Below are 23,217 nucleotides of genomic sequence, written 5' to 3'. Positions count from 1 at the left end.
TGTCCTTAACAGAAAATTTACGGTATGAAAAAAGATGGAAAAGTGGTGATAAAAATCAGGAAGGTTACAAGGGGATGAGGGTGATGCCTGGACTGCCTCTAAAATTCCATAAATGAGCAAAATAACTACACAATAAAAGCCTTGTCTGGAAGCACCCTAAATATGGAGCTGCTCTGAAAGTGAGCAAAAGTCAACCCTGCGTCAAAGGACATTTTGATTAGCTTCCAACATCCTGTCTCTAGTCATGATAATTTCTGATGTCCCAGAGGAACCAAAGATAGTATCTTTTATTTAAAAGGGATCCTATTGCCCTGCATAGTAAACTTAAAAGGGCCAATTTTATGTATGAGGAAACAGGAAACTGCTTATGGAGCCTTAATTCTTCATGTGATTCTTTTTAATACTCCAGAAACAAAGTAGGATGGGTAATTAGCTCAGTTTGGCGTTGCTGTCTGTTCCTTTTAGAGGCCTGCGTTATATGAGAGAGCATGGCAGCAAACTCAGTAGGCCGCTTTCTGTGCTGGCAACGTATTGACTAATTAGGCAGTATATTGGCTTCAGCAAACTCTCTCTTGGACCAGAAAGGCCAATCATTAGGTCTGAGCTAGCCTGTCTACCCATCGTAAGGGTTTTCACCAGTGATTATAGCCTGGTGGGATAGCCATGAAAACAGACTCTTTATTTTGTAGCTAATCCTAATTGATTCCATGTTATAGCAAAAGCAGAGTTGTTACAGCAGTTTTATGTCACTAATTAGAACATAGGGGAAGGCTCATTAGTTGCAGACAACACATGAGGTGACAGATCAGAGCGGGCGCCTGCTCCCCATTGTTGATAGCAGAATGCAGTCGTGACAAGGGGCTGTTTGTGGTATCACAGCATTTTATGGATCCTCTCCTTCCTGGAAAAGTTACCCGTGGCGCTGAGCATCAGTGTCCTCATTATTCCCGTGCCCTTCATATTGATCAAGGAGGAGGTCTCCATTCGGAATGACACCTCATTACCATAAGATTAATGGCCTGCTCGCTGGCTGTGTTTTGCACTGTGTGATCTGTTGAGATGGTGAAAGCTGCTGCTTAATGTGATGCCCTTTCTGAAATGTCACTCTAATCTTTTATTAGTTTAAGGAGCACAGTAGAATGGGGATTAGCATCAACTTTGGTAGGAAAAAACTGGGCTGAGGGAGAAAAACTGCAGCTAAAGAACATTAAAAGAGAGTGGAGGCAGGAGACTTTCTATGTGGATTAGATTTTCCCCTTTAGTGATTGGATTTCAGATGGAGAACATTTCAGTTCTTTGTTTACCCTGTTAATGCTTGTGTTTTCCTATTGAGAAGTCCCATGATGTGATTTGGAACCCATGAGGGTATTAGAAGTCCCAACTCCCATCAGTGGAGGAACATCAGGAGGCAGAGGACACACATATGCTGTTCATTGAATGCCTGCAACTACTTCATGTACTCACAAGTTCTATTTCCGCAAGCACTACCACCTACATGAGGATATGAGGGCAATCCAGACAACTACTATCACAACCCAAAAGCAGGAAAAGATAGACAGAACAGATACCTAAAGAGAAATGAACCAAGCCTCCAAAGTCCACATCACCTATAAAATAACATATATGGTCGAGGAGTTTTCTGAAAGGATACTCGAGAAAACTTCTACCCATTTTAGAGACTTAGAAACATAAAACCAGAGCCTGGAAGATGACAGCATATGCTTGTTTGATTTCCTTCTTCATTCCTTCCTTCACTCTCTCCCTCTCTCTGATGCATGCAGCCACAAATAATATACGCCTCTTCTCTCTCTCTCTCTCTCTCTCTCTCTCTCTCTCTCTCTCTCTCTCTCAATACCATGTACCAGGGATAAACAACAAAGAAATTTGTTGTGATCATGGTTTGCTTGTGAGCTTCACAAATCAATCCTTTCTTTCAGTTCCTGGCCTCTTGCTTAGAGAAAACCTTCAGAAGGCACAAAATGTGAGAACTGAATGACAGATCCTGTCCAGTCAGCAGCTTGCCTTGGATTTCCTTCTCTTCCATTTGGGTAAAGCAGAGGCACCTATTTGGAACTCTGTGCAGAGAACCCCAACAGTCCAGCTGTGCTTCTTGCTAGCACACTGGTACCAGCTACAAGCAGATACTGTCAAAAATAACATGGAGGAAAGTTTTTAGAACCTTCCTGATGGTGTGTCCATACACTGATTTAAAATGAGAGGAGCCCTTTTTCAAGACTGCTGGTGCTCTGAAATCTGTATGGCAAACCATCACTGCTTAAATTAGGGATGGGACAACCAGGGCCACTGAAACTCACCAAGATTCTTCAAACTGCAAAGCTGTGTTTGTCACACTCATATTCACATTTACAACTGATTTTTCTTTTCTTTCAAACAAAGTGTGCATTTTCAATGGGGAAAACATGTACTTTTACCACAATTGATTAAAACATGAAAATGTATGACTTTTTAGAAAGACAGATGTTGAAGTGCTAATTTTACAAGAACATGCATATTTCGAACACAATAAGCTTGGTAACGTGCAAGCAGTTTTAAAGAAATGTGCTTCTGTCTTTTGACAGTTCTGATGACTTGCAAACAAAAAAGAAATTCTTGTAACTCTCTGGCTTAGACCCCAAAACCTAACTTCAAGGTCGCAGTTTACTTTAAAATGTGTCAAATGGGGTGTTAATAACATTTGTTCTTCTAGCACCATTTCCCTGGAAATTGCTACTTCTGTTGTACAGCAGAAACAACGTGCCACAGAGGTTCATTGGTTCCCATCATGGGAGCTTGGTGTTTACCCCCATCCACCTTTATGTATGGCCAAATGATTTTAACAGTTGGAACAAGTGTTTAATTGAGCTCCCTGGTGCTGGACTTCTTAGAGCTAATGTTAGGATCGTGGAACTAGTGTGCTCCAGTATTCATTAGTTAGGACTGTTTCTACTGTATTTATAGGTTTGCTGGGAAAAAAGAATATCTTCCAGTACTTGCCGTGTACTTTCCCCTTCCCACAACAAACATCCAAAGAGGTGTTTCTTGAACCCCAGCACCTCTCTTTTTGCTTGTAAACCAAAGTAAATATTAAATATATTAATATTAAAATAGATTTTAACTTTTGCATCTCTAATTAATGTTTCACTAGTTAACATGAAAAAGAACTGTGTTTAAGTAAGCCAGTATGGAAACAGGATGTGGACTAGACAGACTTCATTCTGATCCAGCACACTTTTCTTATTTGTTACACTCTTTTGCAACAAAAGCACCTATATCAAGAGTCATTCAACCTGATTGGTTTCTCTGATTTAATCATATGCAGTTATGTAAAATGAGAAGGAATTGCAAATGTACCTTGCAGTTTGTCTCCTAGGTAGGAAGACAAAGTCATCTAAGGATCTTGTTCATTCCTTATTGCTCAGACAAATTCCATACATGTGGAATTTATGAAACAGCCTGACATTCTTTTGGGATTCACTTCAGAGTTCTTCAGCTGCATGCCTTGGAGCAGAAACCATTAACGTTTTCCTGGGTGTTCGGTGTTCTGTCAGGTAGAATTTCGTAAATATCTTTTGACAGAGATTACATAAAGTATATTGCATTTATCACTAACTTTGAAAAAGAGAGACATTAGCTCAAGAACACTCTTCAGTCAAGCCAGGTCTGACTATAGATCTGAAATGGTTGATAGAAACTTTAGAACTGGAAACTTTAGAACATGTATCTGTTTTGTGACAAAACTTTCCATAAAACACACTCCATGTTGATATTTTTCCCCTCTCTCTCTTTCTGTATGTGAGAACAAGGTGGGGTAGGTTATATTCAAATATTTTTGTTAAAAGACTAAAATTTTCTGCTTATTGATTTTCTACTCTGTAAGAATTTAAGTTAGGATAACAAAGGTGATTATATCTGACATTTGCAGGACATAATTTACAGTATATTGATTTTCTTCTTCAATGAATAGTTTTGTTCTATAGTGTTATTGGAATTCTAAACATTTGTAAAGAGGGATTTTAAAGTCTATAACTTTTAGTAAAATATCCATTGTTGATTTTGATTTAAAATAATGTAATCAACTAACAGCTCTATCTGCCATTCCTCCAAGAATTTGTTTATGCTTGGTATTAAAAAGCTCTAGCATTAGTTTTAAATTTTCAGACACTGCATTTTCTTCAGTACATAAAATTAGAAAAGAATGATGCATTGTTAAAGCAAGATCAGAAGCAGGCTGCCAATCTGATCATTCCCACACAACTGATTCTTGTATTGTATAAAGAAAACTATCACTTGGAATAGTATTGCCCATCTTTTTTTCCTAGAATGGCTCCTGTACCTTTCATTAGAAATACGTATTTTTCCACCATAAAGGTGCAGTCATGGGAAACAGTTTTCCCATGTAATTTTGCCATGCAATACAACCAGATATTTTATTTGTATCATTTCTATCACCATGTCCTCCAGGCAACTTACAGTGGGTGCAAACCCTATCATGTGAGCAGACGTCCACTTGCACAATGGACATTTCCACCCTTTCTACCGGACAACTCCCACATATGCACCCCGCATATGCTCTGGAGTGCCCCCAACCTTCTGGAATAGGTTTCAGCGGGCAGGGAAGAGAGGACATACATTATGCAAATGTGTCCATTCCACTGACAGAAGGACACCATTGATAAACCCAGTGTCTGTGTATGTATTAAGCTGTGGTGTCAAGGGGAAAAACAGAATTGACAGCTTCTCCTGTTTCCTCACAAAAAATCATGGGGAGGGAGCAGGGAGTAGCTAGAGAAGGTAGGGTAGTTGTGGCGCAGCTTGGTGCCACCTTCCTGTAGGGTGATACCAGTGGAATCACCTCTCTTCTTGAAAAAGCCATTCCCGAAACCATTCCCTCTCCCATGCTGATTTTCCCCAGAGTCAGTGCCACTGAAAGCAATCTACTTTATGTCTGAGTAAGCACCATTGAAGATAATAGTTTGCTTCTGTATGGTCATCTATTTTGGAGTGTTTCCTGCCCATTTTTCCCTGAAGAGACATTTGAAAAGACATTACACATTTACTTTATGTTTCAGAGGGTAACAGAGAAAAGGAAAGAGGGGAAGTATCAATGCACTTACTGTTCAGTTCACAGAGCAAGTCAGAGAAACAGCAAAGCCATGGCGTGAGGGGTAGCAAGGGAGGCAGGAAAGCAACCGCAGGCTGGTCAGGCTTATCTCAAGGCTGCCCATGCTGATCTCGGCCAGGAGCGGCCTTCCTCATTCAGCACTTGAAGCAAGTTGAGGAGTTTGTGCTAGTCGCTGGTTCATATCTCTGCACCTGCACATGAACAGATGCTTCCCAAGAAAGGACACCTCCACTTGCACAACACTCGCTAGTCCACTGAAGCCCCTCCTGCCCTCCTGGAACAGTGCAGCGAGTTTAGCACAAACGGAAATCTGCACCTCAGCAAAAAAAAAAAAAAAAGCAGCATTTCTAAACACTGTGATATATTTCAGCTGAAGAAATCTGGGGTAAAATGGCAGAAATTAAGTGCAGCAGTTCACTTGGGAGGAGTGTCATGTGACATGCTAGTGAGGCAGGCTTTGCAATGCTGGAGAGAGTCCCTAGTTAGATTCCCCGCAGCCCGCAAGAGAAAAATCACCCTGAATGAATGCTATTTGTTAAACCTAATGAAGATAATGCATTTTATATGAGATCAAACCCTAGCTTATTTTCAGGTTTAGCAAATTACACTGGTAACATTCCTTTGCAAAAATGCAGACAAAGGGCACAGCATGAGAGTGAATGCAATGATGCTTCATTCTTGTAACAAATTGCCATGGTCTACACAGGACTGCCAATAAAATGCATACACATGCACACACATAAGCCATATACATATATATCCCCAATTCTCTAAGGTTAAATGTAGGGTTTCTTCAGTTTTTCTCATTTTTGTTTCTTGCACATCCTTCAGTTTTTTTCTCAAATATATAGCATTGCATATATGCTATATATTTTTAACACTATTGTGCACTTTTGTTTTCCATAGGTGTATCCAGCCCTCTGAACATATTGACAAGACCTAGTGTTGGCAAACTGCCATTTTACACATAACATCAGTGTGCTCTCCCTGCTCACAAGCCACTTCCACTTACTCTTCAGTTTACAAAACAGCTTGGGAATGCCACATTCCTGGGTTGCTCTTCATGACAGTTGCTCAAGGAGAAACAATCCAGAATTTTGTTAACATGTTTGATGTTAAGCTAGAAATCTGGGTTGTTTCATCAAGAATAATGCAGAGTGCAAGGTTTGAATGTGACAGAGTATGGCCAGGACATTCCCAGGTTTGTAAACTGGAAAGAAAGCAGAAGTACTGCTTGGATGGGAAGCAGCAGCCTTGCTCAGTCCTGTGGAGCCCACAATGGGTTAAACAACCCATGAATTATTATTAGCTACAAACCAGGTCATAATGTTAAACATCTGCGTACAAGCTAGCAAGAACTAGTAAGGGAATTGATTTGCTAAATTATTTCATTCTGTTTAAAGATTGTATAATAAATTAAGGAAACCTTGAACTGACTTACTTGTTGCTAAAATGTGAGCTTGCCCATAGGTGTTTTTTATACTGCATTAGTTTTGTGAGACAACCATTGCCATTCTGATTGCCAGACAAGTCACTGAAAAGGCTTCCTTTTTTGCCTGGTTTCCAGTACTTGCATTGGAAATGATAAACCTATGGCTACGTGTTGGCATACAATTAACACAAAATTGGAAGTGATTTAATTTCCTGGCTAGCTATAACTGGTTTCTAAAAGACAGCAAGATAATTTTTCTTCAGAATGTTCTGCTTCCAGTTTCAGCTAAACAGCTTCATTTTCTGCCTTCCATTCAAGCTAAAACGTTTTTAATTACCTCTAGTTCTAAGCACTGTCAACAGAAGAATTGCCAGTGAATAAAGTCAGTGCACCTTATTTCAAAGCAGGAAATGGGATTATAAGCCACTTCTGGAACAAAACTTACCCTTGAATACATTTACATATTTTTCATCTTTGTTATTGATCATGATTTTGGTATTGACTTAGATTGTGTAAACAAAGGGCCTAGTATTTTGGCCAATTTTTAGTCCTGAATTTTAAAAAGTTAGGGACATTTTCCTCTCTTGCAAGCTTTATTTTTGAAAGTCGTTCTTGTCTTGGGCTCTGAGGGTCCAACTACATACAACACTGTCATAATTTTGGTTCCAAGGGTATTCGTTGTATGTGAGAGCAGGGGATGGTGTTTGGTAGAAAGCAATGGACTGAAACTTCAGTCGGAAGGGATACCTGTTTTATTCCCCCTATTTCTTGTGGGGTAGAGGGGGGTGAACTTATGAGTACCTGAATTGACATCACATACAGTTGAACCCTGTAACCAGTTGTTGTTTTTCGGCTTAAAAGAACCCACAATTAAGTAAGTAAACACAGTAGGTGGATTACCATATGGCTTAGAGTATGAATCTGAACAGATTCACAAAGAAGATACTCTCTGGGTATAGCAGAGAGCAGACTAAAACTAATATAGACAGCAGCCAAGAGTATGTTTATTGCATGTATATATTCTGTTGCTCAAGGGAATAGTCATTGCTTATTTAGAAAAGGATAGTATATTTAGATGTGTGTCTATTCTTGTGACCGCAGTGAAGGATTACAAATTTAAATATTTTGGCAGAGGGAAATAGTCAAGTGTGAATAGATCAAATATCCTGATCATTAGTTCCAAGATTTATACTATTTTTCAAGCAGGAACCACCTTGGTTCCAGGCAACAGTGGCAGGACAACTTGCAGGGCTTTAATGGGACCTGGGGAGTCACTCCTTTTCCTGCACTCACTTTGCTGAAAGCCTTCCACCTCCACCTTCTTCCACCTCACCCCAGTAAGGCGTCAGTCAGTTGCTGGGCAGGCAAAGTCTCACTTGTTCCACAGATTGGGATGAATTGTTCTTCTCACTGGGAGCCTGCTTTGATCTGCTTAGTGCACAGAAACATCTAGTGCAAATCTAGTGCAGACACCTTGCTCTATCTCCCCTGTGTTCTATTTCCCCTCTGCCTCCAGTGGTGGACAGTGCACCGCCACAGTGAGACAGCCACATTGCTCTTAGCTTCTTGGATCCCTGAATTCTTCTCTTACCCAACCTGGCCACCTTACAGCTGGAGAACCACAGACCTCTTGATCCCCAACCCCAAAGCCACTTCCACTAGCCTCCAACCCCAAAGCCACTTCCACTAGTGCAGCAACCATTTCATCACTAGAGACAACACTAGAGGGTGATTGGCTACTGCAGAGAGGAAGAGGAAATGAGCAAACGGGAAGGACAGCCCCACTTGAGGTGACTGGGAGGCTGCGGCAGCCCTTGGGCCTTGCAGTGAAGACTGACCTAGCTCATAAAATCACACAATGGCTTTTGACTTGGTTCATATTTGTTATAGCGAACCTGATCTTGAGTTAGATAATTCCATGGAAGGAGGCATTGGAAATGAACAGATCTAGTCTTTGTGGGCAGAAGGTCATGATATCTGTTGTGTTGTTTTGTTCCTATGCATATTTTTAAATCTGTAAACCACCGAAAGATCCCAGTGGGCTATGGGATGCTATAAAAGAAGAATAAGACTAAGAAATAATGCATTACATACCTTTAATGTTAAGCCCATCAAGCAGCTTCCATGTCTCAATTCCTATTCCTTCCTTTTTTACTATATGTTTATTATAATTCATATTCAGGAAATGCTATTATAGTAACCAAACCATGTCAAGGTAGACAAAAATAACACCATGGTGAATAAAGCCATGATGATAAATAATTCCACAATCATTCTGTCATAGTCCTGGAAATGGATTTCAGTTCTGCTCATGGGAATGTCAGTAAATCACAATTATGTTCTGCCACATCAGTTCAGTACTATTTCTCTCAAAGAACTGTATGCCAGTTACCAAACTGTAGCTAAGGCTAGGGGCTCACATAGTATTATGTACTCCCATATATAGTAACTGCTGATGGCAGCTACTTTCCATGCATTGTTTTTGTTTTTGTGTTTTGCTGAAGTTCATTTATGCACAGATCGAGTAATGACTACTTTCCCCCCTTGGAAATGTCAAACCAAATGAAACTGAATATCTTGAAAAGTGTTTATATTTCAATTAGTGCGCTGTTTTAAAGTATATATTGTGAATTCCAGAAGAATGGTTCCAAACAAGACAGATTCCACTTATTGTACAACATTTTAATAGTTTTACTGGAACTTAGCCCAAAGTGAAAAGTTGAGCACTGTTTGTAATTGGTTGGCAAAGAGTTGCTAAGACATGCTTTGGCTTTATGAATCCAAACACAAAGTTGGTGTTCATCCAGCTCCCATTTGAAATTCTCTCTCTCACACATGCATACACATATTGCTATTTCTTATTTAATTTCTTATCAAAATAACCCTTGAATGAGTGCTAGATATGTTTGCAATCCTAGATCATTTAGAGATCGTCAAATGTTATTACATTTTCCCTTGTCAATTGTACAGGTCAGCTCCATTGTTTTCCAGTCCTAGAAAGCTCTAATTTTGGTGGTAGTTCATCCTGCCCCAGCATCATTTTTCTGCCAAGCTGTTTATGTTCTGCTTTAAGATGATTATGTAGTTCACTGGGTACTATGCACAGTTTGTTTTCATTTTCTCCTTTTTCTTTGTCAAAGCCTGAGAGGTGCCTTTCTGTGATGCTCCACTGCCACCTAGAAATGAAGTGTCAGACTGCACTTTAATGTTATACCATATAGCTGCACTCTCTAAAACCACGTACTTGTCTGCCTATTATTTACAATGGCAGCAAAAGTTTTCACTTTTATGTATCTTTCGTAAAATAACCCAATGCTACTATAGAATGCCTTTCAGTTTTTACTATATGTTATCATCACTATGGCAGCTGATTTACTCAGTAACTTTCCTGTGCTTTGGCGTGAAATGCATACACAATTGAAGATCAAGTGCAGTATTCTGCAATTAAATCCTTGACACTGGAGTAGATGTCTTACTCTCTGGCATTGTTTTTGGAGAGATAATCAGAGGCCCACCTGACCATCACTAGAGCTCCCACTTTAGCAAAACCTTGATGTCGAAGGGAATAGCCCTCCTGCCCCCCCCCCCCAACACCCAAAGCATAGCCAGTGTGTACTTCTGGCCCAGCTGTGATGCACTGTTCACTGTCTGTGGCTTTCATCCCTTCATCTTTTGCCAAGCCACTGTCTCCAGCTGTCTCAGCCAATCATAGCCTTCCATTCAGCAGCAGCAGCAATAGCAAACCCAGCTCTCTAGGAAGAAATATGCACATAAGCACTTATCTCCCTGAAAGGAAATCTCTTAGAATCTAGAGTTGTCTTTCTGAGGGGACATCAGTCACTGATCTAATACAATTCCATTTTTTCAAGCTTTCCTTGGGGCATTTGTATTACATTCCCTAATTGTATATTATCAAATTTCTGTCAGGACTGTACCCTGATGTTTTCAAACTAGAGCTCTGTTTATATGTTCCACTGATTTAAATGGCAGAGAGAGAAGTGAGCATGTGTTTCCCTTTCCCATTGAAAACACTGAGCTTCCAAGTATTTCACTTGGGGTACTTAGGATTAGTGTCTCACCTTCCATAACATTTCAGTACAATATTTCTGCCCAAATAAAGAAATATTTCATGTACAAGGAACTGAAGAATTCTTGTGCTGGACCAGTAGAAATCTTTTCCTATTTGAACAGCGGACAAACCCCCATGCCCTACCCTGCTTGTGAATCTGCCCAATGCCAATATCTCCATTACAAAAACAGCAATTCATGTGGCAAGGACAGGCTCCTGTTTGAGGAGAATAAAGCTAAACATTGCATGAACCCATGGAAGTAACTTCATGGATTTTCGGATCCAGACATGGTTCTAGCTTAAGGTACATTCACACTTTATAAATGGACACATTACATTTTGGCCCAAATAGGGCCCTCAAAGTATCTTACAATTTAAAAAACCCTTCTAAAACAAAGTTAAAAATTTAAAAACATTGCCAACAGCAAAATTCTGATCAGGAGAGAATCTTAAAAGCAAAGTAGTAACAAGCTAAAACATTTAAAATGTTAAGATGACATACAGAACAAATAGGGCCCACCTCAACAAAGAATCAGCCAACCTAACTTTGTTTGAAAGAGCATTTTATAGGCAGGGTGCCGCCACAGAAAAGGCCCTACCCTACATTGTCAGCAACCTAGTCTCTCATGGTGGAAGGACATATAGATGGGCCTTGAAAAGGATCTTAAACTATATGCAGGTTCATATGGGAGAAGGCAGTTTTTCAGATATCCTGACCCCAGGCCACTCAGAACTGTTTAGGTACGCACACTCCTCAAGATTAATGGCATATAGACATCCTGCTATAATGTAAACTGGAAATAATCATAATTAGCATCACTGTGGTCATAGCTATTTTTTCCAGGTAGTGGAACAATCAGTGTACCAGTCAAGCTGCTCCTGACCATAGCAGCTACCTGATCTTCTAGGAGTAATTCCAGTCCAGAAGCATCCCCCAAGTTGTGAATCTGATCCTCCAGAGGTAGTGTCCTCACCTCATTCAAAATAGGCTATATCTCCATTCACAGATTAGTTTTTCTACTCCTGATTGGAGATTAACAAAACTTCTGTCTTGTCTAGGTTGACTCTCAGCTTGCTAACCCACATTCAGTCCATCACTGTTTCCAGGCAGCAATTCCTGACTTCCAAAGCATTCTTGGCATCAGCTGATACAGTGAAACAGAGCTGGGTATCATCAGCACAATGCTATCCCCCAACCCCTAAAGCTCCAGATGACACATCCCAGCAGTTTCAAAGAGATGTTAAACAGCACAGGGATAAAGTAGAGCCCTGAGGGAGTTCGGATGCCAGAAGCCATAGACTGTACAGTAGCGCCCCCCACCCGCCCCATCACCACATTCTGAAAGAATTCAGAAAGGTTAGATCAGAATCATTGCAGTACAGTGCTTCCAAGTTCAACATTTAACGAATGCCCCAGAAGGATATCATAGCACAAAATGCTGCTGAAAGGTCCAGAAAGTTAGTTTGGAAGGCACTGCCTTTGTCTGGTTCCCCATGTAGTATCCACCAAGGCTGTTTCAGTCACAAAATTGATCCTGAATCCTGATTAGAAAAGATCTAAATAATCAGCATCAATCAAGGAGACCTAGAATTTGAGTCACCATCAGTCCCTCTAGGACCATGCCAAGGAAAAGAATGCTGGAGACTGGTCAACAGTTGTAGGATCCAACAATGGTTGCAGTTGTTTCTCAGAAATGGCCTTAAACCAGTTTTCCTTAAAGGAATTAGAACACAACCTCCTCAAATGAACCGTTTACTACCCCCACTATCCATCTAAGCAGCTCCTCTCTGGTAGCTTTTACTAACTAGGATGTAAAGGGGTACAAAAATAAGTGGGTTGACCTCACTTCTCCAAACGTGATGAAACTCATCCATCAAAACTGAACAAGCAGCTGAATCATGACCTCCTCTGAATGTGGATTCCAAATCAGAACAGATGAGAGCAATTTTCTCAAGAAAGTGTTTTGCAACCATGACGGAGCAAGATGGTGAAAACTCCCTCACCACTCAGGGCCCGCAATGTAACAGTCCCTTTACATCTCAGAACACTGTGCTGGTCCAAAAGTTGCAGAAAATAAATACTTATTTGATGACATCAGCATCACAGAGTGGAACCTGAATAGGCTGTTGCCCATACTCAGTTTTCCTCCATTGATGCTCTAGTGGCCTTGTTTTAGGGAACCTGCAACAGGAGAGGGCACTTAAGAACAATTGAGTCAATTGCCCTGCTCATCTTCCTATTCAATAGCTCAGCCAAGGCTATGATAGAATCACTAGTTCTAATGATCAGAAATTCCAGTTCTAATGATCTCTCCATGACAATAGAATTCTCTACCCATGAACCACTATTATCCTACTCAAACAGGATACAGGAGTGAGAGTATGCCCTGCCACATGTGAGGGGCCAGACATTGAGAAAGACACATACATGGTTGCAAGAGATGTCATGAAATCCTGGCTGCTCCCACTGTGTGGGGGCTCAGCATTAATGTCGAAATCACACCATACAAATCAGTTTGGATGATGTCAACACCACCTCCGAGATGACTTTTCTCATCTTAGACAGGGAAAGCACTATGCATTGGGATGGGCAGAACACCAGAAGCATCTCAGTCCTGAGACAATGTCACCACACCAGGTGTATCCTCTGACATACAGGTATCTCAATAGCAGGAAGGATTCATGATAGATCACTTGTGACTTCCTCTCTCTGCCCATCAGGTATTGCCTGATGCCACCTTTAAAAATATGGTGGGCACAGTTAGTCAAGCTGACTCTCTCCTTAGCTCACATATGCCAGATCACTGTGTGGAGCAAGAATCTTATTTATTTATATCACACCTGGTTTTCCTTTCATGGAACTCAGGGTGGCTTTAATTCTCTTCCTCCTCTCCATCTTATCTTCACAACAACCCTGTGAGGTAGTTGCAGTGAGAATCTGTGACTGGCGCAAAGTCACCCAGTTGGCTCCATAGCTGATCTCCTCAGTCCCAGTCCTACACTGTTAACCACTGCACCACACTGGCTCTCTGTGAATCAAGGCATTCTTACCAGTTACTGCTCAGGCATCATGTTGCAGCACTTTATGACCCAATGGAATTCTGCTGGAGCATAACTGGACTGTAAAAGGAACAACCGCATATTTCGTCATCCTTCTCCATGGGTCTGTTCCAGCTCCCCCTTTCCCATTTAAACTGAAAAGGCAGCACCCTGTCTTCAGCTTCACCCAGATATGTGACTGCCCCAACTCAAAATAGCCAAAGCACCTTGTACGCAAATAAAAGCCTTCATTAACCAGGTACTCTCCAGAGGTTTTGGAGTTCAACTCCCACCCAACCAGCATGCTACTACAACAAGGCTGGGTCAAACCTGGGCGAGCTTGGTGACAGTTTGCTGGCCTCAGGCATATGCTGCACACAGTCCAATGCTCCTGCTTCCGGTTGCTATCAGGCCATCTTTTGCTATGGTGCTGAGAATCAGAACAGTCTCTTCTTTATAGCCTTTCCATCCAGGAGGAGGCTGTACTGTTAGCTAAGCCATTCCCTCATTGCTATCATCCGGGGTAAGAGCCACAGGGCAGCTGCCCTTCAGCTTGAGCCTCTGGCCCTGCAAGAACTCTGCAGAAGTTACTTACGACCCTCAGAAGAGCAGGCAGCTCTTTCCTCCTAGCGTTGTTCTTGCTTGTATATCAAGGTGTCACACCTCACTTGTCCTACTTGAGTGCTGCATTTCCTCTGAGATATCAAAAATTATTTAGAGAACCCAAGTGCAGCCCTGGGAAAGGCTCCCTGAAAACAGGGGTGCAGTTTAGAATAAAGTTTTCTCTGCCTCTCCTAATGCAAGAAAAAGGTCCTTCGCTTGTCCCATGTGTCAGGAAACTGTGAAAAGGCCTTCTCCGTGGCTGTTGCTTGACCTTGAAGCCCTGTATGAAGGGAAACTCATCTAGCTTTTGCACTGGCCTTCTACTGGCAGACAAACTGTTCAAACAAACAAACCGGTATTTCATGCAAAGCAAATTTGTTTTCTTTGCTCTGACTGTGTTAATATGTATTCTAATTAATGCTGTTTAGTGGCTGCCATTATTATATGCTTTTATGATTTAGATGGCCTTATGTTGTTTATTTGTTACATCAGCATGGCATGTTTGGTTTTTAGAAACCTCAATAAGAAACAACTGTCTGCTCTATGCTTTTGATGCTTTGCCATGCTTTCTCTGATTGTCTCAACCCAGCATCATGGTAGTGGTAGCTGCTGCAGGAGCTACTCCAGCCATCCAGCATGGGATTGAATTTCAGGTGTGGTAGCTGATACATTCCAACAGTGCGAGCACTGGGCAAGGAGGGTGGAAACCATGCTAGCATAGAAACCACTCTATCTTCCGTCAGGCACATCCATGCAAAAAACCATGCACCATGGAAAGCATGTAGGACTGTTTGTCATAATGTGTGAACCCCACTTTAGTATAATACGATAGTTCTTATTATACTTTAATGTCTTACTATTTTTCTAACTCCACCCCCACAACAATCCCAAATAAAAGAATATAGATCTCTTGTGGATTATCTTTGTATTTTCTGTATTTGTTTTGGTACATGGCATTAAGTTGTCTCCAGCTGGTGACAATCCTATGAATGAATACTCTCCAAAATATCCTGTCCTGCTCACTTCTTATAAACTCAAGGCCATGGTTTCCTTTATAGAACTGATCCATCCCACATTTTGCCTCCCTGTTCTTCTTCTGCCTGCTTTCCCTCATATTACCATCTTGTCCAGCAAGGCTTGCCTTTTCATGATGTGCCCAAAGTACAGTAATCTCAGTTTTGTCATTTTTTGCTTCCAGAGAAGGTTCTGGTTTGATTTGATCTCAGACCCATTTTGCCACCTTTTCCCATCCCTCCAAATTAAGCAAATATCAGTTTTTTAAAAATGAACTGGGAAGAGGCAGCATTGCAGGATCTTTAACAGTTGAAGTACAAGCAAGCAAGGCTGGTTAAAATCCAAGCAATCTGGTGGGCGTGGAATGATTAAATTGTGTTCCCTACATCCTCTTCCAAAGAGGCACAAAGCAAGTGCCCGTTAAAATCCTACGTATTAGCTTTTTGACAAGGAAGGGGAGAGGGGAGGGGTCTTGAATAGTGCCCCACCCCCTTGGGTTCTCCCCTGAACAGCTCCTTTCTGGAATGTTAGCATTTCTGAAAGAACTGGATGGATGGAGGCTGAGCTATGCTAGCAGTGCAGTGAGGTGCTGTGGAACAAGTGGTGCAGAGATCTGTCCTGCACCAGCTGTAGTGTAGACAACTCCTTTACACCAGCTGAGTCAACAGTGCCTTGCCAATTCACACATGAAAGGATGGCGTCATATTGTCACTCAGAAAGTCACCACCAATCAGGTTTTCAGAACCACAGTAGGACATGGAAAACACTACAACAAAGCACTGCGTGTTGTCTGTATTTTTGAATATTTGAGTGAGTAGAATATATCCATTCCAGAGGAAAAATATCCACCAGAGGTTTTGCCTTGATAAACCCTTGCAAAAATTAATCATTGCCATTAATTTCAGATTTACATCGTTGCTCAAACCCTTGCTGCCAGTCATTAGTATAGTCTAACTGCATGTATTGACTCAGTTCTGAATTCAGATTTTTCTTATGGCAGCTGGTTGGGGTCAAATTGGAGGAATTCTGTAGATGCTTGAGTATCAAAGTTAAAAGCCTTTTTTAGCTTCCTTCTCTTTTTGTTTTCTTTCTTAGTGTGGAAACGGTAAATGATGGGCAATTTCACAGTGTGGAGCTGGTTATGCTGAACCAGACCTTAAACCTGGTTGTAGATAAAGGTGCTCCCAAGAGCCTTGGCAAACTGCAGAAACAGCCTGTGGTTGGTCAAGACACTCCTCTCTACATCGGAGGTGAGTTTAGCTTTCTGCAGGATTGTCAGAACCTGTAATACGTAGCATGCATTTTTCTAACTGGTAAACTGGTAACTTATTTGCTACAAAGCCAAATCTTAGTAGAATTACACAGTTGTACATTTCTGCTATGCTACAAGTAAACAGTGGCAGCACAAAATGCCAGTGATGGAAATGAACTTTAATTGGACAAGGGATTACTAAAAACTAAACCAGAATGAGAAAGATGCTCATCTTGTAACTCAGTGACTTTTGTGCTATGATTGACAAATGGAAGAGTTAAAAAGTCAAAGGATGGTACAAGGACAGGTAAAGTGATACGGGATGCCCTTCCACAGAGATGTTTGCACTGTTCAGAGATTGGTTATCCATACTGTACATCTTGTGAGGTTGATTAACTGCCAAGACCTTGCCATAACAGCTAGTGAGCTGAGCAGTGTTTTGAGCCTGAGTTTCTAAAGTCCAAACATAACACTCTGGCCATTGCAATTTTACTTTATTGTTGTTAAGGTATGCATTTCTGTGTGTTGGGAAATCTAATCCCCATAAATCGCTTTGCTTTAAAGTATGACCTAAATGTCCACAATGGACTTAGAATGGTATAGAAAACCTTGACCCCAGTCATACTGTTCATCAGGAACCTCGGCCGGTGCTTGTTTTAATTTTGTCCCCTCAACGTACCATAGCATTACATTTGTGTGGACCATTTTGGAGGTCCTAAAGTGTTACCTGACGTATTTCATTACTTCCTTTGCAGGCATTCCTACCTCCACAGGGCTATCTTCCTTGCGTCAGGGTACAGAGAGGACACCCAGCGGTTTCCATGGATGCATTCATGATGTCCGCATTAATAATGAACTGCAGGACTTCAAGGATCTACCACTTCAGTCAGTAGGGGTCCTTCCTGGCTGCAAGTCCTGTAACATCTGCAAGCATGGCATCTGCCGCTCTCTTGAGAAGACCAGTGTTGTCTGCGAGTGCCACCCAGGCTGGGCCGGCTCATTATGTGACCAAGAAGTGAGAGACCCCTGCCTCAATAGCAAGTAGGTTTTTTGAAGTGTCGAATGGGAAACAGCAGAGAAAATTCCTCAGTTGATGAGGATTGTTTATTAGAAGGATTCACTAGAATTGTTGTTGCTGTTATATGTGAGCTTCCGCTGCCTTTCACCTTGGCATATTGTTATTGAAAATAGGTCAGGTTTGAGGGTGTATTTGAATTCTCCAAACCAGACGTTCCGAATATGCTTCATAATAACTGTTGCTCTTCATGTGGGCTTCTCAATCTCCTTACTGTGAAGCTCTGCCTTATTTTTCACAAGTTAGACATAGGAGAGAAAGCAAATGAATCCTTTGGATAGGTTACATTTCTGTCAACCCTGTGTTCAGTCTGAAAACTGCAGATTGGCTCTTTCTCCTTCCTTCTTCTTTCCTCTAAGATGCCTCCATGGCAAATGCATCGCCACCAGCTCTGCTTACACTTGCAAGTGTGTAGAAGGTTACGTGGGCACGTACTGCGACCGGAAGAATGAGTCTTCCAGCTCCTGCAGAGTTTTGAAATGCATCCACGGGCAGTGTAAGATCTCCGCGCAAGGCGAGCCGTATTGCGACTGTGATCCCAGCTACAGCGGAGAGCACTGTGACAGAGGTTGGTGCAGCTGCTGTGTGTGCGTGTGCCTGGAGCTCTGCTCTGCCTGGCCTGCTCACCCATCAAAGCAGCCCAAGCTACTGGAGGGTTCTGCAGATGGCTCTTCATGCCAGGGACAACCTCTCTGTGGATAACGGCACAATATGTCACGTGGGAAAGCTAGAAAGGTGTTGGGTTTTTTAGGGGGTAGTTGGCCCAGCAACTGGCCTTTTAGGATCTCTGTGACACCAAAGCAAGTAAAGAGCCCCTTCAAATGGCAGGGGGGGAGCTGTGTGATTAAGGGAGCAATTCCATGGCCTCCCCTGCCTGAGGGAACCGCTCAGATTCTAGTTCTGACACCCTGTTCTCTTGGTGCTGGGACTGCAGAGGTCAAGGCTGGGCCATGTCCCTTGCAGCCAGCATGGAAGAAACTGCCCTGGCTGCCTCTCTGAAGTCCCAGAATGGCCTGGTGGAAAAGAGGGTGCTGGAGGGCAGGAGGGAAGGAAGCTGGGGTTGGTGGCTTATGCCAGATCCAAAGGGTGCCCAGCCACCTTCCTCCTTCCTCCATACCACTGCATCTAGCCAGCTGAAAAAGCCTTGTTGAGAATGAAAGAGGCAGTTGTTCTTGTCTTGCATTTCAGGCCAGGGTGGCACCAACTCTTTGGATGAGGATGGTGAAGCCTGGGAAACAAGGGCTACAGACAAAGAGATGGTGGAGGAAAAAGAGCTTATCTCAAGGCCTCCATCTCCAGGTGTTCAACAGCAAGTATGTCAGGGGCGTGGTACAGAGGAGCATGGTCTGATCCTTGACCCCGTCACGCAGCATAGGGAGAGAAGGGCAAGCCAATTAGAGGCCCTGCGTAGATCTAGAAGGCTAGCCCAGGATTACTGAAAAGGAGGACTGCCAGAAATAATTTCTAGTTTGGGTTCAACAGACTTGTCCTTTGTTGGTTTAAGCTTGCTGGATGTACGTTGGAATAAAGAGCTTTGGCCAAAGAACTGCCTGCTGTTCAGTAGAGTGGAGGAGGGAACCTGGCGCCCAGGAGTGCTGTCCTTCACACCATGCCTTGGATGCATATGAGCCTCCAGGTTTGATGCCCTGTGGGCATCAAGCTGAGGGTGATACAGTTGTGTCCTATTCCCATTACATAAGGTAGCCACTTCATAACGTATAGAAATGTTGAGCTATGCTTATCCAAAACGGAGGAGGGAGAGACAGGGAAACAACCATGATCCTGGTTTCCATCATCAGAGCAGGCAGAGCAGTTCTCTAATCCTGCTCTCCTGACAAACCCTAACATCAATATAATAGGCAAGAACCCAACAGTAGAAAAGGAGGTTGTGAAGAAGAGCCCTTTCAGTAGGATAATGTGGCAACGTCAGCTGGCACAACCTTAGCATCTGCGGGCACTTGATCACTACATACTCTTCCCAGCATTGTGCTCCAACTGTGTAATATCACAACATCCATTCATAGGCGAAGAAATCAATACATCCTACTGCATCACTCATACAAAACAAAATCTCACAGCCCCAAAGGCACCAAAGTATTGCCCTCGTGGCAAGCAGGTGGTGTGGGGCACCATGCAGTGTTTTTATGCTGGGGCACATAAAAACATATGATGGTTGTTTTTATTAGACTTATATACCACCCAGTGGTAAAAGCCCTTGGGAAGTTTGCAATAAAAACAACAACAACAAAAACAGGAAATTAACAGGAAAACTCCAGCAACAGTAAACGTGTCAAAATAACACAATATTAAACATTTTAAAGATTAAAGACACCGGGAGCCAGCAGTAACATTAATAATCAAGGCAAAGATTAATGGTTAAATGCTGGTTTAAAGAGCAGGGTCTCAACCTGGTTTGTAACTGTATACAACGAAAACACCAGGCAGATGTCCTTAGGAAGAAAATTCTACGGAGAAGAGAGGGTCACTTCAGGAAAAATTTTTTCCCTTATAGCCACTTATCGCACCAATATGAATAGAGCTACCCAGAAAAGACCCTCCAAAAGCATTCTTAAAAATTGGGCAAGAGCATATGAAAGCAGGTGCTCCTTCAGGTAAACTGGTTGCTCATAGCTCTAAAGGTCACCCTAACGCTGTGAATCCTGGCCGGAAAGTTGGAACTGCTCTGGCATAGTATGTTCAAGACAGCCAATCCCACTGCAACTGACTGTGACAGCCACACACTCCAGGGCTTCCTGAACGCAGGGATTTGACTCCATTGTACCATCAGGAACCCTAAGAACCTCATAAATGTGATTCAACTATCAAGGCCCTCCAGTTCCTTGGCTCCCATAGAGTGGAAATACGCAAAAATCCTTGAACATCAGGTTCTCAAGGAGAAGGTTTTATGTATTTCCAGAGGAACAGTGCTCCCACAGAGAAAGTGTGAACAGTGCATTAGTCTCCATTTTGAAGCAAGCGAGCGAGCATCGTGCCATATGCACAAGGAAGAGTGCAAGCACAGTAGACAACTCACCATCTCCCCTCTCCCAGAAACTTGGCTACCACTGCATGAGCTCACCTTTTGGCTGCCTGGCCAGCAAAAATGAAGTGAAGAAGTCAGACTGGAACCCATGTGTCCCGCTCCACTGGGTATTTCATTTGGAGCTGAAATTATGTGGAAAACACAGTTCTGGTATATACTCGTACATGAGAGCTCAGGCTCGAAGCCTGGATGCAGTGCTGCACTAGAAAAGCCAGGGGGAAGCTGCTGCACACATCACGACTGAGTCCAAAGGGAGGATGTATCGATCCCATCTGCCAGTTTCTATAGCCCCTTGCATCATACTTAGCAACACAGCCTTCCATTCATTGTTCATTCAGCTGATTCTCAGTGTTGAATGCCTATTTCCCCATTTGCCTTGTCCACACTTCTCCAACAAGGAGAGGGAAGCAGGAGAGAGAGGTGCTGGAGCCCAATGTCTTGGTACTCCAGTGGCATGGTGCAAGGCCCTCAAATCTACCATGATGTGCTAGAAGCAGGATGTGAGGCTTTGAAGAATGGGTGACCATTCATTCATCCATTTATAGCTTTTCTATCCTGTCCTCTTCAGAACATCTTGGGACGGCTTACAATAAATCCATAGAACAGAACAGCCCCACAGCATCTGACCATAATATATTAAAACCCCAATTAAAGCCAATTAAACATTAAAATAATGGGAAAATAAAGGGGGGGCTGCCTGATGCTGGAAAGAATATGACATCGGTGCCAGGTGAACCTCTCTGGGGAGCATATTCCATAGTTGGGGTGCCACCACAGAGAAGGCCCTCCCCCGGGTACTCTTCCCTCCTAATCTCCTTCAAGGAGGGCTCCCAGAGTTGGGTTCTTGACTTTTCTCTTTTATGTCTGCTAGATGTATACCTGCAGGCAAAACTGCAGTAGTGTTTCCTTAACCTCCACTGAATGCTTAGAAAACCTAAGCATATTATCAATCATCTTTGTCATCCCATAAGGGAAGAACCACATTCTCAGTGGTCACTGCTGCTATTGGTTGTGCACCTGCATTGAACTGGGGACGGGGAAGATGCTTCTCTTCTCCACTGCAGTGCAGAGGCAGGTTGGGGAGTGGCCCAGCAAGGCCAGAGCTCTACAACTTTTATTTGGAGCCCCAAATCTCTGGCAGGCCATCTGTCTGCCACCCTGTTGTCCATGGGCATTGGCTGGAAAAAAGCTGCAGGATCAGATGATCCCACTGGATCTGGTGCATCTGAGCCCACTGGATTCTTTGGCTTTTTGCCCACATGCATTTCCCCTTCTTCCCCCACCCCCCGCTTTAAATCTTTCTTCCTGAGAATTTCCCCCCCGTAATCAAATGCCCTTCTTTCTCCTGTCCATACATCCACTTTTTACAAATAGGGATATCCTTAGGAGGCAGGGTCTTTTAAAAACATGTGTGCATGCACACATGTGCGCGCACGCACACACACAGAGTCACTTTATGGCACATGCAAATTGGCATGTCCAAATGTGTCAGTTTTTCTCTTTTTGATCCTGTGGGCCTGAGCCTTGGATCTTTTTAGTATCTAGCACTACTCCTGTCGCATTGTCTCTGGAAAGACAGCAGGAGCTAAGGTCAGCTGCCACAGCCGAGAAATTGTGTGCCAAAACAGAGGTGCGCCCATAAGTTACTGGAAGGGATAGCAGCCATCTGCACACACTTCCACTTTCATGCCAAACACCTGCTCTCCCACTGGTGGTGTACCAGACGCAGGGCCAGGCCAAAACATCTTGCTGCCAGAGGTGAACAACAAGATGGCACCCCTCTGCCATCTTAAGTGCAAAAGCCAACCAGAGGGGTTATTGAATCTTTCCCTGCTCCCCTCTCTCAGTGTCTGCCAACTGAGGCAGCTGCCTCATTCGACCTTATCAGACTGGCCCGTATCAGAGGCCCACGTTCAGTGGTTCCTGGGTTGGAGGTATGCAGCATAGCCAATAAAGCAATATTTGTTCATCCCCTATAAGAAATTGCACTATATAGCTGTGCCCCAGTACTGTGTGGCCTGCTCTTTTTGCCTTTTTTCTTACACTTTAAAAAAATGAAGTCGAGGTTATTCGATTAGCAACTTGAACAGGTGGAGTGGATACTTGTCTGCAAAAGTGGCATTCCTTTGCCTTCACAGGAATATTATGGGTACTTCTCCTCATTTAAGAGTCCCTGAAGAGCAGCATCTCCCTTTCTATAAAGCGTGTTCTTAGCTGTGTAGTATGCTATACTAGTACAGGTTGATGGGATGGGAATTGTTTAGTCAGGCTTCCCATATTGCAAGGGAGTGGTCAGGAAATAAAATGTGAGTACAAGATTCATACTTGCAGGTGTGCATTTCCCCTCCCAAGTACTCTCGCTTACCTCTTCGGGATGCTTGTCCTCACATCCACAGTCACAGCAGTGGAGCTGAAGTTTCGTTGGTTATGCCTGTCTGAAAGTGGAACATGGGTGCTCTAAGAGGACAAGTTAGCAATTTACCCTTGCTGTGCTGTTGGAGGGTTGGGAGGCTGCTTTTGCCAGTGTTCCTCTTACCAAAGTGATCCGTTCTGTGCCTAAGTTAGTAG

General features: G+C 42.8%; 1 protein-coding gene across 1 annotated transcript in view; it reads left to right on the top strand.

Annotated features, from left to right (window-relative positions):
* Positions 1 to 23,217, top strand: part of SLIT3 (slit guidance ligand 3) — a 524,682-nt gene that overhangs the window by 498,477 nt on the left and 2,988 nt on the right. The window contains exons 33-35 of the mRNA XM_044453633.1: positions 16,375 to 16,529; positions 17,287 to 17,572; positions 17,966 to 18,174. Coding sequence (XP_044309568.1) covers positions 16,375 to 16,529; positions 17,287 to 17,572; positions 17,966 to 18,174 — 650 coding nt within the window. The remainder of the gene's footprint in view (positions 1 to 16,374; positions 16,530 to 17,286; positions 17,573 to 17,965; positions 18,175 to 23,217) is intronic.

This window comes from Varanus komodoensis, unplaced genomic scaffold, assembly GCF_004798865.1.
Source record: "Varanus komodoensis strain SLA01 unplaced genomic scaffold, ASM479886v1 scaffold7_1, whole genome shotgun sequence".
Classification (NCBI taxonomy): domain Eukaryota; kingdom Metazoa; phylum Chordata; class Lepidosauria; order Squamata; family Varanidae; genus Varanus; species Varanus komodoensis.
This window is presented reverse-complemented; position numbering and strand designations above follow the sequence as displayed.